The sequence below is a fragment of the Equus przewalskii genome, chromosome 3 (assembly GCF_037783145.1).
Source record: "Equus przewalskii isolate Varuska chromosome 3, EquPr2, whole genome shotgun sequence".
Taxonomy (NCBI): domain Eukaryota; kingdom Metazoa; phylum Chordata; class Mammalia; order Perissodactyla; family Equidae; genus Equus; species Equus przewalskii.
The window spans coordinates 89,341,874-89,354,416 of NC_091833.1; the positions used below are offsets into that span (position 1 = coordinate 89,341,874).

General features: G+C 45.2%; 1 protein-coding gene across 12 annotated transcripts in view; it reads right to left on the reverse strand.

Moving 5' to 3' along the window:
• Window positions 1–385: 385 nt before the first annotated feature.
• Window positions 386–12,543, reverse strand: part of PGCKA1 (PDCD10 and GCKIII kinases associated 1) — an 84,978-nt gene continuing 72,820 nt past the window's right edge. For 10 of the 12 annotated variants that reach the window (XM_070612980.1, XM_070612973.1, XM_070612974.1 and 7 more), the window contains 2 exons: window positions 3,359–3,412; window positions 386–2,122 (listed from right to left, as the gene is read on the reverse strand). In XM_070612980.1, the coding sequence (XP_070469081.1) occupies window positions 1,201–2,122; window positions 3,359–3,390 (954 nt within the window). In that variant the 5' untranslated portion in view covers window positions 3,391–3,412 and the 3' untranslated portion in view covers window positions 386–1,200. Of the gene's footprint in view, window positions 2,123–3,358; window positions 3,413–5,967; window positions 6,120–12,543 lie in introns of those variants that run through there. The other 2 variants (XM_008523018.2, XM_008523019.2) reach the window with 2 other exon arrangements.

Genomic DNA, 12,543 nt, shown 5'->3' on the forward strand with positions numbered 1-12,543 from the left:
TGATGTTTGCATGACAATGAAATTGCCTAATGACGCATTTCTCAGAACAATCCCCATCGTTAACTGATGTATGACTGTGGCCTGCCCATCCTCTAAATTCTCCAAGAGCCACGTCAGAGCGGCTGTGCTTGGTTTACAAATTAGAAGGTCTGAAACCCAGAACGGGCCATTCATCCTAAGGTAAGACTGGCCCTTGCAGAAATGGTGTCAAGAGTATGAACTCCAGGGACAGAGTCAAAGTCATTCTCGGCAAATTGACTTGGCCTCCTCCTCAACTGTCATTTAAGAGTGTAGTTCTTTACATTGAAAGAAACATCAAGGGTCACTGACACTCAGTCTAGGAAAATCAGAACCACCTTTGAGTTAAGACAGACAGACAGCCATATATACTGTTATATTTTAATCAGAATCAGACATTAAATGGCAAAAAACACTCCATAGATCTCTTGGCTGTTCCAAATCTCATCCACTTAAGACCCAAATATGACACAAGCAGTTTTAAGAATGATTTTGACTGGTCTCCCCAATCTCAAAGGAGATTAAAAAGTAATAACATAAAAAAAGTTAAGGTCAAGGTGTCTTAATGTCACAGCTAATGACTAACCATTTGTTTACTGGTGGCTTCTGCTCCACCCTGAAAGCTGCTGACCTGAACCCTGGGTCAAACAAGTGGTTAGTTATTAGTTCCCTGGGTGATTGTCCCTGAAGGTAAGCCATGCTCTGAGGAGGACACATTAGGCACTTTAAATGGGTGTATAGTTACCTTTTCCAGGCTGGGCACAACGTTTGGCTCTCAAAAGCAAAATAAAGAATTTACAGTCAAACAGAATGTTCCGTGAGTCTGCGCCTTTGCGATTATGCCCTGGGATTTCAGCGCCTGCTCCAGATGGCGCAGACGTGCTGGGGGAGCTCTGCGAGTTGGCGAGCAGGCTGTTTAATTTCTGCACGTGCTGTGGACACCGGCATAATGGCCCCCTCTGACTTTTAATCTGGTGTCCTGAGAGACAGCCCGGTGCACAGAGCTGCTCTCCATATGAACAAGTGGCGCAGGCGCTCCCACGCATCCGGACAGAGGCTGCATGTAAACAACCGTCAGGCTGCACCAGGGCAGGCTGCAGAGTATCAGTGCTGCGTCTAAGGAGCAATGTACCCCACGTGCCCACAGGACACTAGCTTATTTGCCTGTACAGATCCCCTCCCCTAATCTGCCTCATCCACATCTTCTCCTGCAGTCGCCGCTTCTAAAGCCGCCAGGGCTTCCGCCACTGCCGCGTCCTCGTCTGCCATCTCCCCACTCCCGTCTCCAGTGGAGCCAAGGTCGTCCTCCCACCTGTTTCTCGAATCGACCACAGGCACGGGCTGAGCAGGATCCTCTTCTTTAAAGTAGACACTTAAAACTTCCGTTGCCACGGCCTCGTTTAAGGAATCCCAGCTTCTCTTCCTGGAGAAGGGCATGTTCGAACCGTGCTCCCCCACGCTGGGGTGGGTTTCCTCCTGGGGCTCCTCCTCAGTATGGCTCTGGAAAAGATAATCTTTCTCTTCATGATCAACGTTGTCTACAGCTGAGCCCCAAAGTTGAGGGTAATCTGGGGCTGGTATCTGGAGGACGTGGTCTTGTACTTCCAAGGCAGGGTGTTCTGCTTTGGAAGGAGCTCTGGAGTCTCCATTTTGGATGACTCTGGTCTCCTCTGAGCCCGGCAGCACACAGTTCTGTTCCCCCGCGCCCCCTTCTTCAAGGAAGGGTTGAGCTGGGTGAATGCTGTTTGAGGTACTGGCCCAGGAGCCCCAGTTACCCTGGTGGGGCCCAGGATCCCCAGTGGGTGGCAAAGCAGCAACAGGGCCAATGCCATTGATGGCACCATCAGTCTTCTCTGCACAGTGTCCCCCTCCGGTGTCCTCCTGAGGGAGCAGTCCTTGGTGAGGCCAAGGCTCCTGTGGACCAGCTGTTCTGTTTCTGCTTGCCGTCCTCTTCAAGCCCTCACCCTGAAGGTCGTTTGTATGCACCAGGACTTCGCTGCTCTGCTTGCCTTTTAATTTAACAGTGTCATCTTCATCCAACTTGCAGCTGTTCACTTCGTTGACATAGCCAGGGGAGGGCACTTGAACTGGATCAAAGAGATAGCTGGGGGTGAGAATAATGAAGATCAGTTAGGTTAATTCTTAATTAACTTTATTTATTAATAACTAACTTTCATTATTAATACTACTATAGGCTCTGCTTCTTTCTACTATTTCTGTTAACTTAATTTCTGTGATCAGTTACTCTTTTAAGCCTATATGTTTGTCTAAATCAAATAGACATAGTTGGTATAAAAATGTTCTACCACTGGAAATAGATCTTAAGAAAAGATCCAAAGAGGACAGGAAGACGGTAAAGTACAAAGTGGGTCATGGAATTTAAAAACAAAAAATATGACCAATAACAGGAAAACAAGTGGTTAGGTATGGATGGTACATCCCCTCAATGGAATATTACACAGCCATTCAAACAATAAATATGGGGGCCAGCCCGGTGGTGCAGTGGTTAAGTTCCACATTCTGCTTTGGTGGCCTGGAGTTCGCCAGTTGGGATCCCAGGTGTGGACCTACGCACCGCTTATCAAGCCATGCTGTGGCAGGCATCCCACATATAAAGTAGAAAAAGATGGACATGGATGTTAGTTCAGGGCCAATCTTCCTCAGCAAAAAGAGGAATCTTCCTCAAAAAAAAAAACAAAACAAGGATATGAAGTCTGGACTGGCATGAAAGATACTTATAACAAATATTTACTACAATAAATGTTTTTTGAATAAAGCCTAACAGCACATTATGATTACGATAGAGTAACATTTATATGTGTGTGTGTGTATGTGTATGGACAACAGATATAGGTACACAGATATGGAATAGAAGTAGAATAATAAAGTTTTATTTGTTAAGGAAGCAAAATCATCGGTTAACTTTTTCCCTTTATTTTATACAGAATTCTATTCGTGTTAACCAAATTTTTACGAAATAGAATCTGGAGGAAATTAAAAACACATATGTGCCTGGGCGATTTATTTTCAGTGACACCATTTCAGGCATCCTCTGAAACCCAAGCTTTTCTTTGTGTTAAAGCTCTCTAGAGAAATGTAAATTCAACCCAAACCAAAGTCAGTCTCAGAGCACACTGGTGCTCCCAGCACACTTTGAGCAGTGAGCCAAAAGTTAAAAAACCTCGGCCACATGTCCTTTTAAATGATATCAAAGCAGTTCCAAAGGCTCAACTTCCTGGCAGTGCTGGCCGTGCCCCATGCAGGATGCATGCACTGAATCCACCTAGGGTCTTTAAAGTGATTCCCACGGATTCCGGAGGAGGTGTTTTTCCAACTTTACCTTTGTATCATTTTACAGCACCTGCACCCCATCTGGATTACTTTTTGTTACCATCTGGAAAAGAGAGTGTAAAAAGGAGAGAACACAGTGAATCACATTTTAATAGGAATTAGTTTGCTTTTTCTTTCCTAGACACTCAAAGTCAGTAGAGTCACAATTTTTGGCAAAATGGCAACACGTGGGTCAGGGAGGGCATTGGTTACTGGGAACACCTTCATGTATCTAAAACCATGGATTCAGAGTTCTCGAACATTCACTGACACTTGTCTCTGTGCCAGACCCTTTCCCCAACCCTGGGAATTATGTATGTCATCCCCATTTTGCAAATGAGGTAATAGAGGCCAAAGGTGGGACTGAAAAGGATCTGTGTGTTTTCTGTTCCATTGCTTTCAACTGGGCACCCGGGAACACAACCAGGGTGCAGCCCACTGGGCAGCAGCAGGAGGTGGAAGAGAGCGGAGAGGAGTCCTGGCCAGGAGATTAGCGGCTCAAGTATGAAAGGACATCAGGATAAGGCAGCTGGTCGATGTGCTCCATGATACAGACCTGGGGAGGTTACAGCCAGAGTCATCATCACAAGCTCAGCCTGGACCAAACTGCTCCTGTTTTGCCTTTCCCATCACTGGGCTGATCTAGGCTTTGACCCATGGAGCTGACTCTCTTGCAGCTCAAGGACATGTTCCTTTGGGCTTCCTGGTGGCAGATGAACTCAGCTCTGTTCTTCTCTCATTTCCCACCCAGCCACTGTCTCTCATCCTTCCCCAAGTTGCATTTTTTTTCTGATAATCTCCCTCTGAATAAAATCTTCTCTTCATGTCAAACTGACTACGTTGTTCTGGTTTTTCCTCTGAAAACCCTAAAAATTAGGAATCTTTAAGTAGTTCTCCATTTCTAATGTCAACAACTTTTGAAAAGACAAGCTAATAACAGAACCTAAAGCTCCAGACCCTTTGTCTCCATCAGACACATGCACTAGGAAGAGAGAGACATCCATTACTGGCCACCTCCCCTGTTTGCTCTCCTTCCTTCCTTCAATCATGGATGAATTCCCAGGATCCTTCTTCATAAGCCTTTACCCAGAGAGAACGCAGCTGTGATTTTTAGAAGTATAGATTGGCTGGCTGCTTACAGGGGACTGGGTTTACTTGACACATAAAATCCACAGATGACTCCCTGTAGAGGGTTGAAAAATGGTCCCCCAAAAGACATCCACATCTTAATCTCTGGAACCTGTGAATTCTACCTCATATGGCAAAAAAAAGAGAAGTCTCTTCAGATGTGATTACAGATCTGGGGAGATCTGCCTGGATTATCGGGTTCGGAGCCCAGCTCTGCCTCTTACTGGCTGTGTGACTTTGGACCTCAGCTATACCATCTGTGAATGGGGATGATATATCTACCAGATGGTGGCGTTGGGTATTAGGTGCGTTAATATTCCTGATAAACATCCACTTATTACTCAGCCCTGTTTGAATACAGCATGTTACAAAAAAAACTTTAAAAAGATGGAGACTTGCACCTAAGAAAGAAGTAATCTACATACGCACGCAAACAAAAGCATTAACAATACCAAGTACTACTTGTTTCTGGAATAAGGGCCAAATGGCATATTTCTGTCAATTGTGGCACCAAGTGAAAGACACAAACCCCAAGTGCAACAACAGTTCCACAGAGAGAGAAGTCACTGGGGCTTAGCCAGCAATACGTGTGCACAACCTTGTCTTTCTCCAAAGCATTCTCAATTAAAAGAGCCCATTTCCAAAGCCCATTTTATGTCTATTTTCTGGGAACAATTCATAATTCAACTGAATGAATGGGACAGACAAAGAGAAGCGTGCGCACCTCCTCCACTCAATCAACCGCCCCCTGCCCCCGGCTCCCTGCTCCCCTGCCCCCACCCTCCCTGCCCCCCCACCAGCCTGCTCTAAAATCCTACCCCTTGCAACACGTGCACTGCTTCTGTTTATCTTGGACTCTGTTTAAAAAAACAATCAGCCAGGAGGAGAGGTGGCAAAAAAAAAAAGAAAGAAAGAAAAGTCGAAGAAAAGGGAAAAAGGGCTTTGAAGTGTTTGAGAGGGCAGACTGTGGGTCATAATAACATAATTGAAGCAATCGTGAAATATCACTCATTGAAAAATATCAGATCAACTTTAGGATGGTGAATTCAAGAGCCATAGGTGGGGAAGGTTTTCTTCTGAAAAAAAGAAAGAAACAGGCACATCTTGAGGGGCACCTTGTTCCCAGAGTCTCAGAGGCTGCCCAAGGTGGACCTTGGGGAACCCTCGCCAGGCTGGAGCTGGACAGCCTGTGCCCACCCTCTGCTGCTGTGGCTGTGGCCACGCGAGCGACGTGCACGGAAACGAGACGACTGCTGAGATGTAAGAGCCCAACTTGAGAACTACCACTTCCTTGTTTGTTCCAGAATTTACACATCATCTGTGGCTTTTAGGCTCCCCTCCTCCTCACCTCCAGGAAAACCACAGGATCTATATTTTTCTTCAAAGCCATGTAACTATAAAGGATGTTTTGATGGTTCTCCCCTTTAAGGATCAATTTCGCTTCTCCCCTCACTGCCTCCCTCAGGGCACACCACATGGGTTCCTACAGACCTGGTCCTGTACCTGAGGGCCACGCTCTGCGCCGGCCTCGGCTCAGCGCCTTGGAGACAGCCTCTTCCTGGTTAGAAGTTCTGCCCTCTCACCTCGCTCTCCTTCCTCAGCGACATTCCTTCTCTCAATGAGACAGACTCTAACGTCTGAAGCTGTGTGACTGCTGACGAACAGGGTGGGGACTAACGTATTTACACGCAACCTCTGCCTTCCCGTACCAATTATTCTTCCTTATATGATGATTCCTGATATCAAATTCAGTTTATTTCTCTTTTTATATGTCACTCCCACATCCGCATCTTGTTTTTAGTGAGAAGTTCTCCCATTTCCAGGTGCAAAAAGGAAATACTTCTTGTCCAATGTGATACATGGAAATGGGGGTAAAAATAAATGCTCTTTTGAAGTAAGGTTGAGTTCAAAATGGGCAGTCTGTCCACTTTCTCTCCCCCTCCCACTTTGACAACAGCTTAAAGGTGAGAATTCAGTTGTCAGGTGCCCTTTATTACGAGCAGAATCAAAAATTTGCTTTCTCTTTGGAGTACAAAAAAGAAATAGAGAAGCAAAGGGCAAATCTTTCGCACCCATCATCTGGTTTACACAGGGGAAAAGCAAATACCATTAGGATGGTGTGTCCACCACCGCTGGCGCCTGTCCGCTCCTGGAGTCCTGTGTTGGGGGTTGACTCTGTGCAGTGTTTTGTGTTGAAATTAAACAGTTCTGTGTTTGAAGATGGACATGCTAACGCCCTGTCAGTTGCTAGTCAAGTCTCCTTGCTGGAAAATCCTGTTTCACAAGGGTGGTAGTGATGGAGGTGGGGGAAGTGGGGAGACCAGGGAGAGCCAGGAGTGTTCTATCCAGGCAGAGAAACTACTGAGTGTTCATCAGGAAGACAAGGGAATACAGAAAAGCCTGCACCCAGCTGGAAAGGGCTGCCTTTTGATAGTGATGGTCCTAAAGAATGACAAGTACAGGTCAAAAGGACACAGGAACCAGATCATAGGGGTTCGACCGGCCAAATCTGGAGCGACTGGAGCAGCAAGATAAATAGTACTGATATAAAGGATTGTAATCCACTGAATAAAACAAGCTATGAATCCACACTGATATACAGGCAGGTGCTGCATAAGAACATTTTGGTCAATGACAGACTGCATTGTGCTAGGATGGTGGTCTCGTAAAATTAATACCATATCGCCTAGGTGTGTAGCAGGCTGCACCATCGAGGCTTGTGTAAGTACACTCCATGATGTTTGCACAACCATGAAATCGCCTAATGACACATTTCTCAGAACATATCCCCGTCGTTAAGTGACACATAACTATAAATTTAAAAAACGGAAGGCCCTGCCTTAGAGACAGAAAGCCAGCAAACAAACACACAAGGAATACTGGAACTAGAAAAATCAGCATGTGACAACCATCCTAACAATAACTGATTCAAGCAAGAATCATGCCGGGACTAAGGGGTGAAAGTTTGAGAAGAATGGGATACTTAGTCTCAAAGTATCTGCCCACCACATGCTTAAGGGTAAAATAGTATCTTTACAGCGGAGACACCTGGCACAAAGCACCTTAAATAGTCAAAGGTAACATTGCCAGTCATGAGACTAACCAGCAGCATGTGCCTCTGATGTGATGCACTGAGAACTCAGCATCACTTCTGTGGTTTTCCTGCCTAAAGAGCATAACCCGGACTGAAGCAGGAGGCAACATCGGTCAAACCCAAAATGAGGGCTATTCTGTAAAACAACTGGTCTTTACTCAAAAAAATGTACTACTATGAAAAACAAAGAGCGAGGAACTATTCTAGATTAAAGGAGATTAAAGAGGCATGACAACTGAATGCAATGCATGATCTTTCTGCTAAAAGTCATTACTGACACAAATAGTAAAATCTGAATAAGGTCCGTAGACTAGGTAGTAGTCCCAAATCACTGTTAATTTCCTGGTTTTGATCACTGTACTGTGGTTATATGAGAAAATGCCCTTGTTCTTAGGAAATACACAGTGAAGTATTTAAGAGTAAGGGGCACAGTATCTGTAACTTACAATTCAGAAAAAAATTGTGCGTGTGTGTGTGTGTGTGTGTGCATATCTAGAGAAAGAGAAGAATAAAGCAAATGTGATAAATGTTAACATTTGGGGACCATAAGCAGAGGACATATGGGACTTTTTTGTACTCTTCTTGCAACTTTTCAGGAAGTCTGATATAATGTCAAAATTAAAAATTAAAAAAGTGGGAAATTTTTTAAAAAGCACTAATCTAATGTCAGTTCTTGTTCTGCCTGTCCCTGGGCTAGGACTTCAGACCCACAGGAAATCCCTGATTCTAAGCTCTTCCTATACAGAAGCATGTGCGGAAGAGTCTTGCAGGAAGGAGCGCCTCAGAAGCCCACCAACCTTTCTGAATTTAGCTGTCATGCTGAGTATGTCCTGATGACCTTTACTCAATCGCCAGCCCCAGGCACTTGAACTTTGAAGGCCAAGAAGGTATGGTTCCTGCCCACAGGCTGCCCCATCTTAGAGGGGGCTTGCAGTCTCGCACTTGGTGTCAGCCGTCTGCCTCCTCTACTAAACACAAGCTCCTCACAGGCAATGCCTGACCCAGCGCAGCGTCCAGCTCACACAGGGCACTTCCTATTTGTTATTCAAACGAAGGAATGATGGGCATGTGACAGGTGCGAATGAATGAGTGACGTTCATGAGTTTTTCTACGTTGTTCCCATAGAGCGTCTACCCCTTTCCATGAGCAAATCCCACACTACCCAGTGGTCCAAAAAGCAAGCGTGGGAGCTGAGAGAGAAGGAAAGACTGCGGCTCCTTCTTCCCCGCTGGGGAAATAGCAAAACCTCCATTGTGCAATTCCAAGCGTCAGAAACGTTCTGCTTCCAGGGTTCTATGTGACGAGCTTTTAAAGAAGCTGCTGGGAAGTGGTTTGAGCTTATAGAAGTTGGAGTTACTTGGAAGAGAGACACAATAAAATTAAACACTTAAATTTCAACTCCACTTTGAAAAACCAACCTGCCAATGTTTAGAAAACAGTCCAGGATTCCATGTAACCTGGCCAGTAGGGCAAGTGGACAAATATTTAGTGAGTTGCTTCTGGGTAACTGAGCTCCTGGTCTCAAGAGGAATGAAGGAAAATAACTACCAGGCGCTTTATAGAAGGAATTAGAGACTGCCTGCCCATCTTCACAGATGGTACTGCATCTATGATTGAAAAGGAGCAGGAAGATATATTCTTTTTTTGAACATTTGGGAAGCATTTCTTTCTTTTTTGTGTGTGTGAGGAAGATTGGCCCTGAGCTTACATCTGTTGCCCACCTTCCTCTTTTTTTTTTTCTTTTCTCCCCAAAGCTCCAGTGCATAGTTGTATATCCTAGTTGTAGGTCATTCTAGGTCTTCCATGTGGGATGCCGCCACAGCACGGCTTGATGAGCAGTGTACAGGTTCGTGCCCAGGATCTGAACCCGTGAACCCCGGGCTGCTGAAGCGGAACACGTGAACTAACCATTCAGCCACAGGGCTAGCCCTAGAAGGTACATTCTTGACTACCCAATCAATTTCCTCAGCAGAACTATTTCCTCCTTTCTGGGCTGGCTTTGAAAACTCCCCAGGACAATTTTTTTCTGGTATGTTTCCTTTTCTCCTAAAGAAACTGAGCTTCATTGATTTTGGAGAACCTGAGAGACTCTATGAAGACCTTTATCATCAGCACCTTCTCACAGTCCATTTTACGCCTTCTCAATAGTCCATGTACTACAACATACGCGCTAACATCACCGAGAACTGGGTTTGATGGGATATTTCTGTGCAGAGATGTGTCTGCAGGTCCCCTCCCCAAAGGGTTCCCTGGTCAAACAGGTTTGCGAACAGCAGAGATGAAAGAGGAACACATCCACGGTCATGAAAAGGGACTCATCTACTTTGCTTAACCCAGTATTTTCCAAAATCATTTGACCACAGAACCTTTTCTTTGTTTCCATAAAAGACTTATTAACAACCAATAAAACTTGTGTTTTGTGGAATATTTTGGGAAAAACAATTGTCAAAATGACAGTCCTATTTATCAGGGCGAGTTTTGTGCCCCAAACGAATAGTGTGAGGTGGCATTTGGCGCACTCAGCCAGGCAGTCTGTGCCTGGTATAAGAAATCTGCGTCCCAGCCACGGCTTCCTCACCAACTGCACACACGTGGGAAAGCTGTCTAAGCTCTTCATTCCTCAGTTTCTTTATCTGCAAAATGAGTCCACGACATAAAAGCTCTCTTCGAAATCTAACAATCTAAATGATGAAGCAGGGAAGAAGGGGCTCTGTCCGACTCGGCTTCACACTGTTATCTCATGGAATCCTGAGGCCTCCCCAACAAGACAGGCACCAGTATGACCCTTTTGCACGCGGGGAACCCTGCTCAACGGTTTGTACATTTCCGCATTGCGATACCGCTGAGGAGTGTCTGGGTCCTAAGTCCACACACACCCCAACCCATGATCCTGATGGAATGCAAAAAGCTAGGCTTTTGGAGATGAACACGATGCAGTCTATACAGAAACTGAAATACAATAATGTACACCTGAAATTTACACAGTGTTATATACTAATGTGACCTCAACTAAAATAATTTTTTTAAAAAAAACCTCCCTCCCATTTCTTCCTCTCAGGCCCCAAGTTCTCCGTCTCATTCCCTCAGGTCTGCAGCTCTTCGGGAGAGGTCTCCGCAGCCTCTTTGCCAGGAGGAACTGCTGACCGATGTCCTGGAGCGTTGCGATTGGGAGAGTGTGTGTAACAGCAGCGTCCCTGAGAGGGGTTAGGACTCAGATCAGGGGGACCCTGTGAGGGTGGAGGAGGGGCATCTGCTGAACCCTCTTTTCTGCTGGAATGGTCTAGGGGGAGGTGCAGGCTACGGGGCTGGAGGGCTCCCAGTGGGTCCCTGAGCACCGGCTGGTGACCCTTGGCCTCCTGGCACATGTGCATTTTAATAGGAAACCATGCAAAAAGTTTTCAGCAGCCAAAGCAATCAGTCTCTAGGGTGAAAGGTCAGAGTTACAGTTGGTATTTCTCAATGAAAGGCTGCGCTGGGCCACTCAAATTGCGCCATTTAAAGCCTGCCTCCCTGGCCCTTCCCCAGGCTGGCCTTGCCAGTGTGTTCACTGGAGAAGGGCGTCTACACTGATCCTACGGTGCTTCCATTGCATGAACTCTGTGGAACAAGCCAAGTCCTGGTCCTATGACTTTACTGCTGCTGGGGTCACAGGATTCTGGATGTCTGCGTTGAAGGTGGAAACAAGACTTTTTTTTACCACAGTGAATAATGCCATTCCATTGTTTCTTGCTGTGGTCCTTATACGAGTGTATTGCAATCATGTTGATGGATCTTAAAAACATTTCATACGGCTCTTTCCTCTCTATTCAACATCTGATACCATTTTCCCCCTTTTCTTTTTTCCTTCTTTCTGTTTTTCTTCTCCCCAAAGGCCCCCAGTGCATAGCTGTATATTCTAGTTGTGAGTGCCTCTGGCTGTGCTATGTGGGATGCCGCCTCAGCACGGTCGATGAGCAGTGCCATGTCCACGCCCAGGATCTGAACCGGCCAAACCCTGGGCTGCTGAAGCCAAGTGCGTGAACTTAATCACTCGGCCGTGGGGCCGGCCCCTTCCCCGCTTTTCTGATATAGTAATTAGTTTGCTGTCCTTAAGACAGATGTTTCATGAACGGTCACAGTTGTTATGCTGTGTCTTCAGTGATTCCACAAGTCTCCACTGACACCCTGGTATGACCAGGCACTGTGCTGGGTTCTGCAGATAGACCGGCATCCCAGACATGCCCTGAGAGCACTTACAGTCTTGAGTGTGCATGTGTATGTGAGTGTGTGGTGGGGGGTGGGGTATACGTGTGGAGCGGGATGGAATTTATATAAACATTTGAGAAGATTTATCACATCACACCAGCAATTCAGCATACTGGTTAAATGAGCAATTTAGGGTCAGAGTTGTGGGTTTCAATTTTACCTCCACCACTACTTAGCTTTGTGACCTCTAGGCAAATTTCTTAGCCTCTGTGGCCTTTGGTTGTCTAATCTGCAAAATGGGAATGATAACAGTTCCTGCTTGTCGGGACATTTTAGAAATTAAATGAGACAAAAGTATCTAAGGCATTTACTATAATGTCTGGCATCCTGCCAGCACTTATTAATAATTATAAGTAGTTAACATTTGAGTGTTTACTATGCGTCAAGTGCTGTCTTAGGAACCTTCTTGTATTCATTCATTTCAACTTTACAACAATCCTTTAAGGTGGGAACCAGTATTTTACAGATAAGTAAATGGATATAAAAGTTAGAAAGTATAGCTTTTAATGCTGTTGTTATTGTTTTCATTATTCTTATTTCCTGATTATATTATATATAATTATTATATATTACATAATGCTATATATTTATAATACTTCCTATTATATTAATTAATATGTCTTGTTAGGTTTTTTTTTTTTGACGAAGATTAGCCCTGAGCTAACATCTGCTGCCAATCCTCCTCTTTTTGCTGAGGAAGACTGGCCCAAGCTACCATCTGTGCCCAT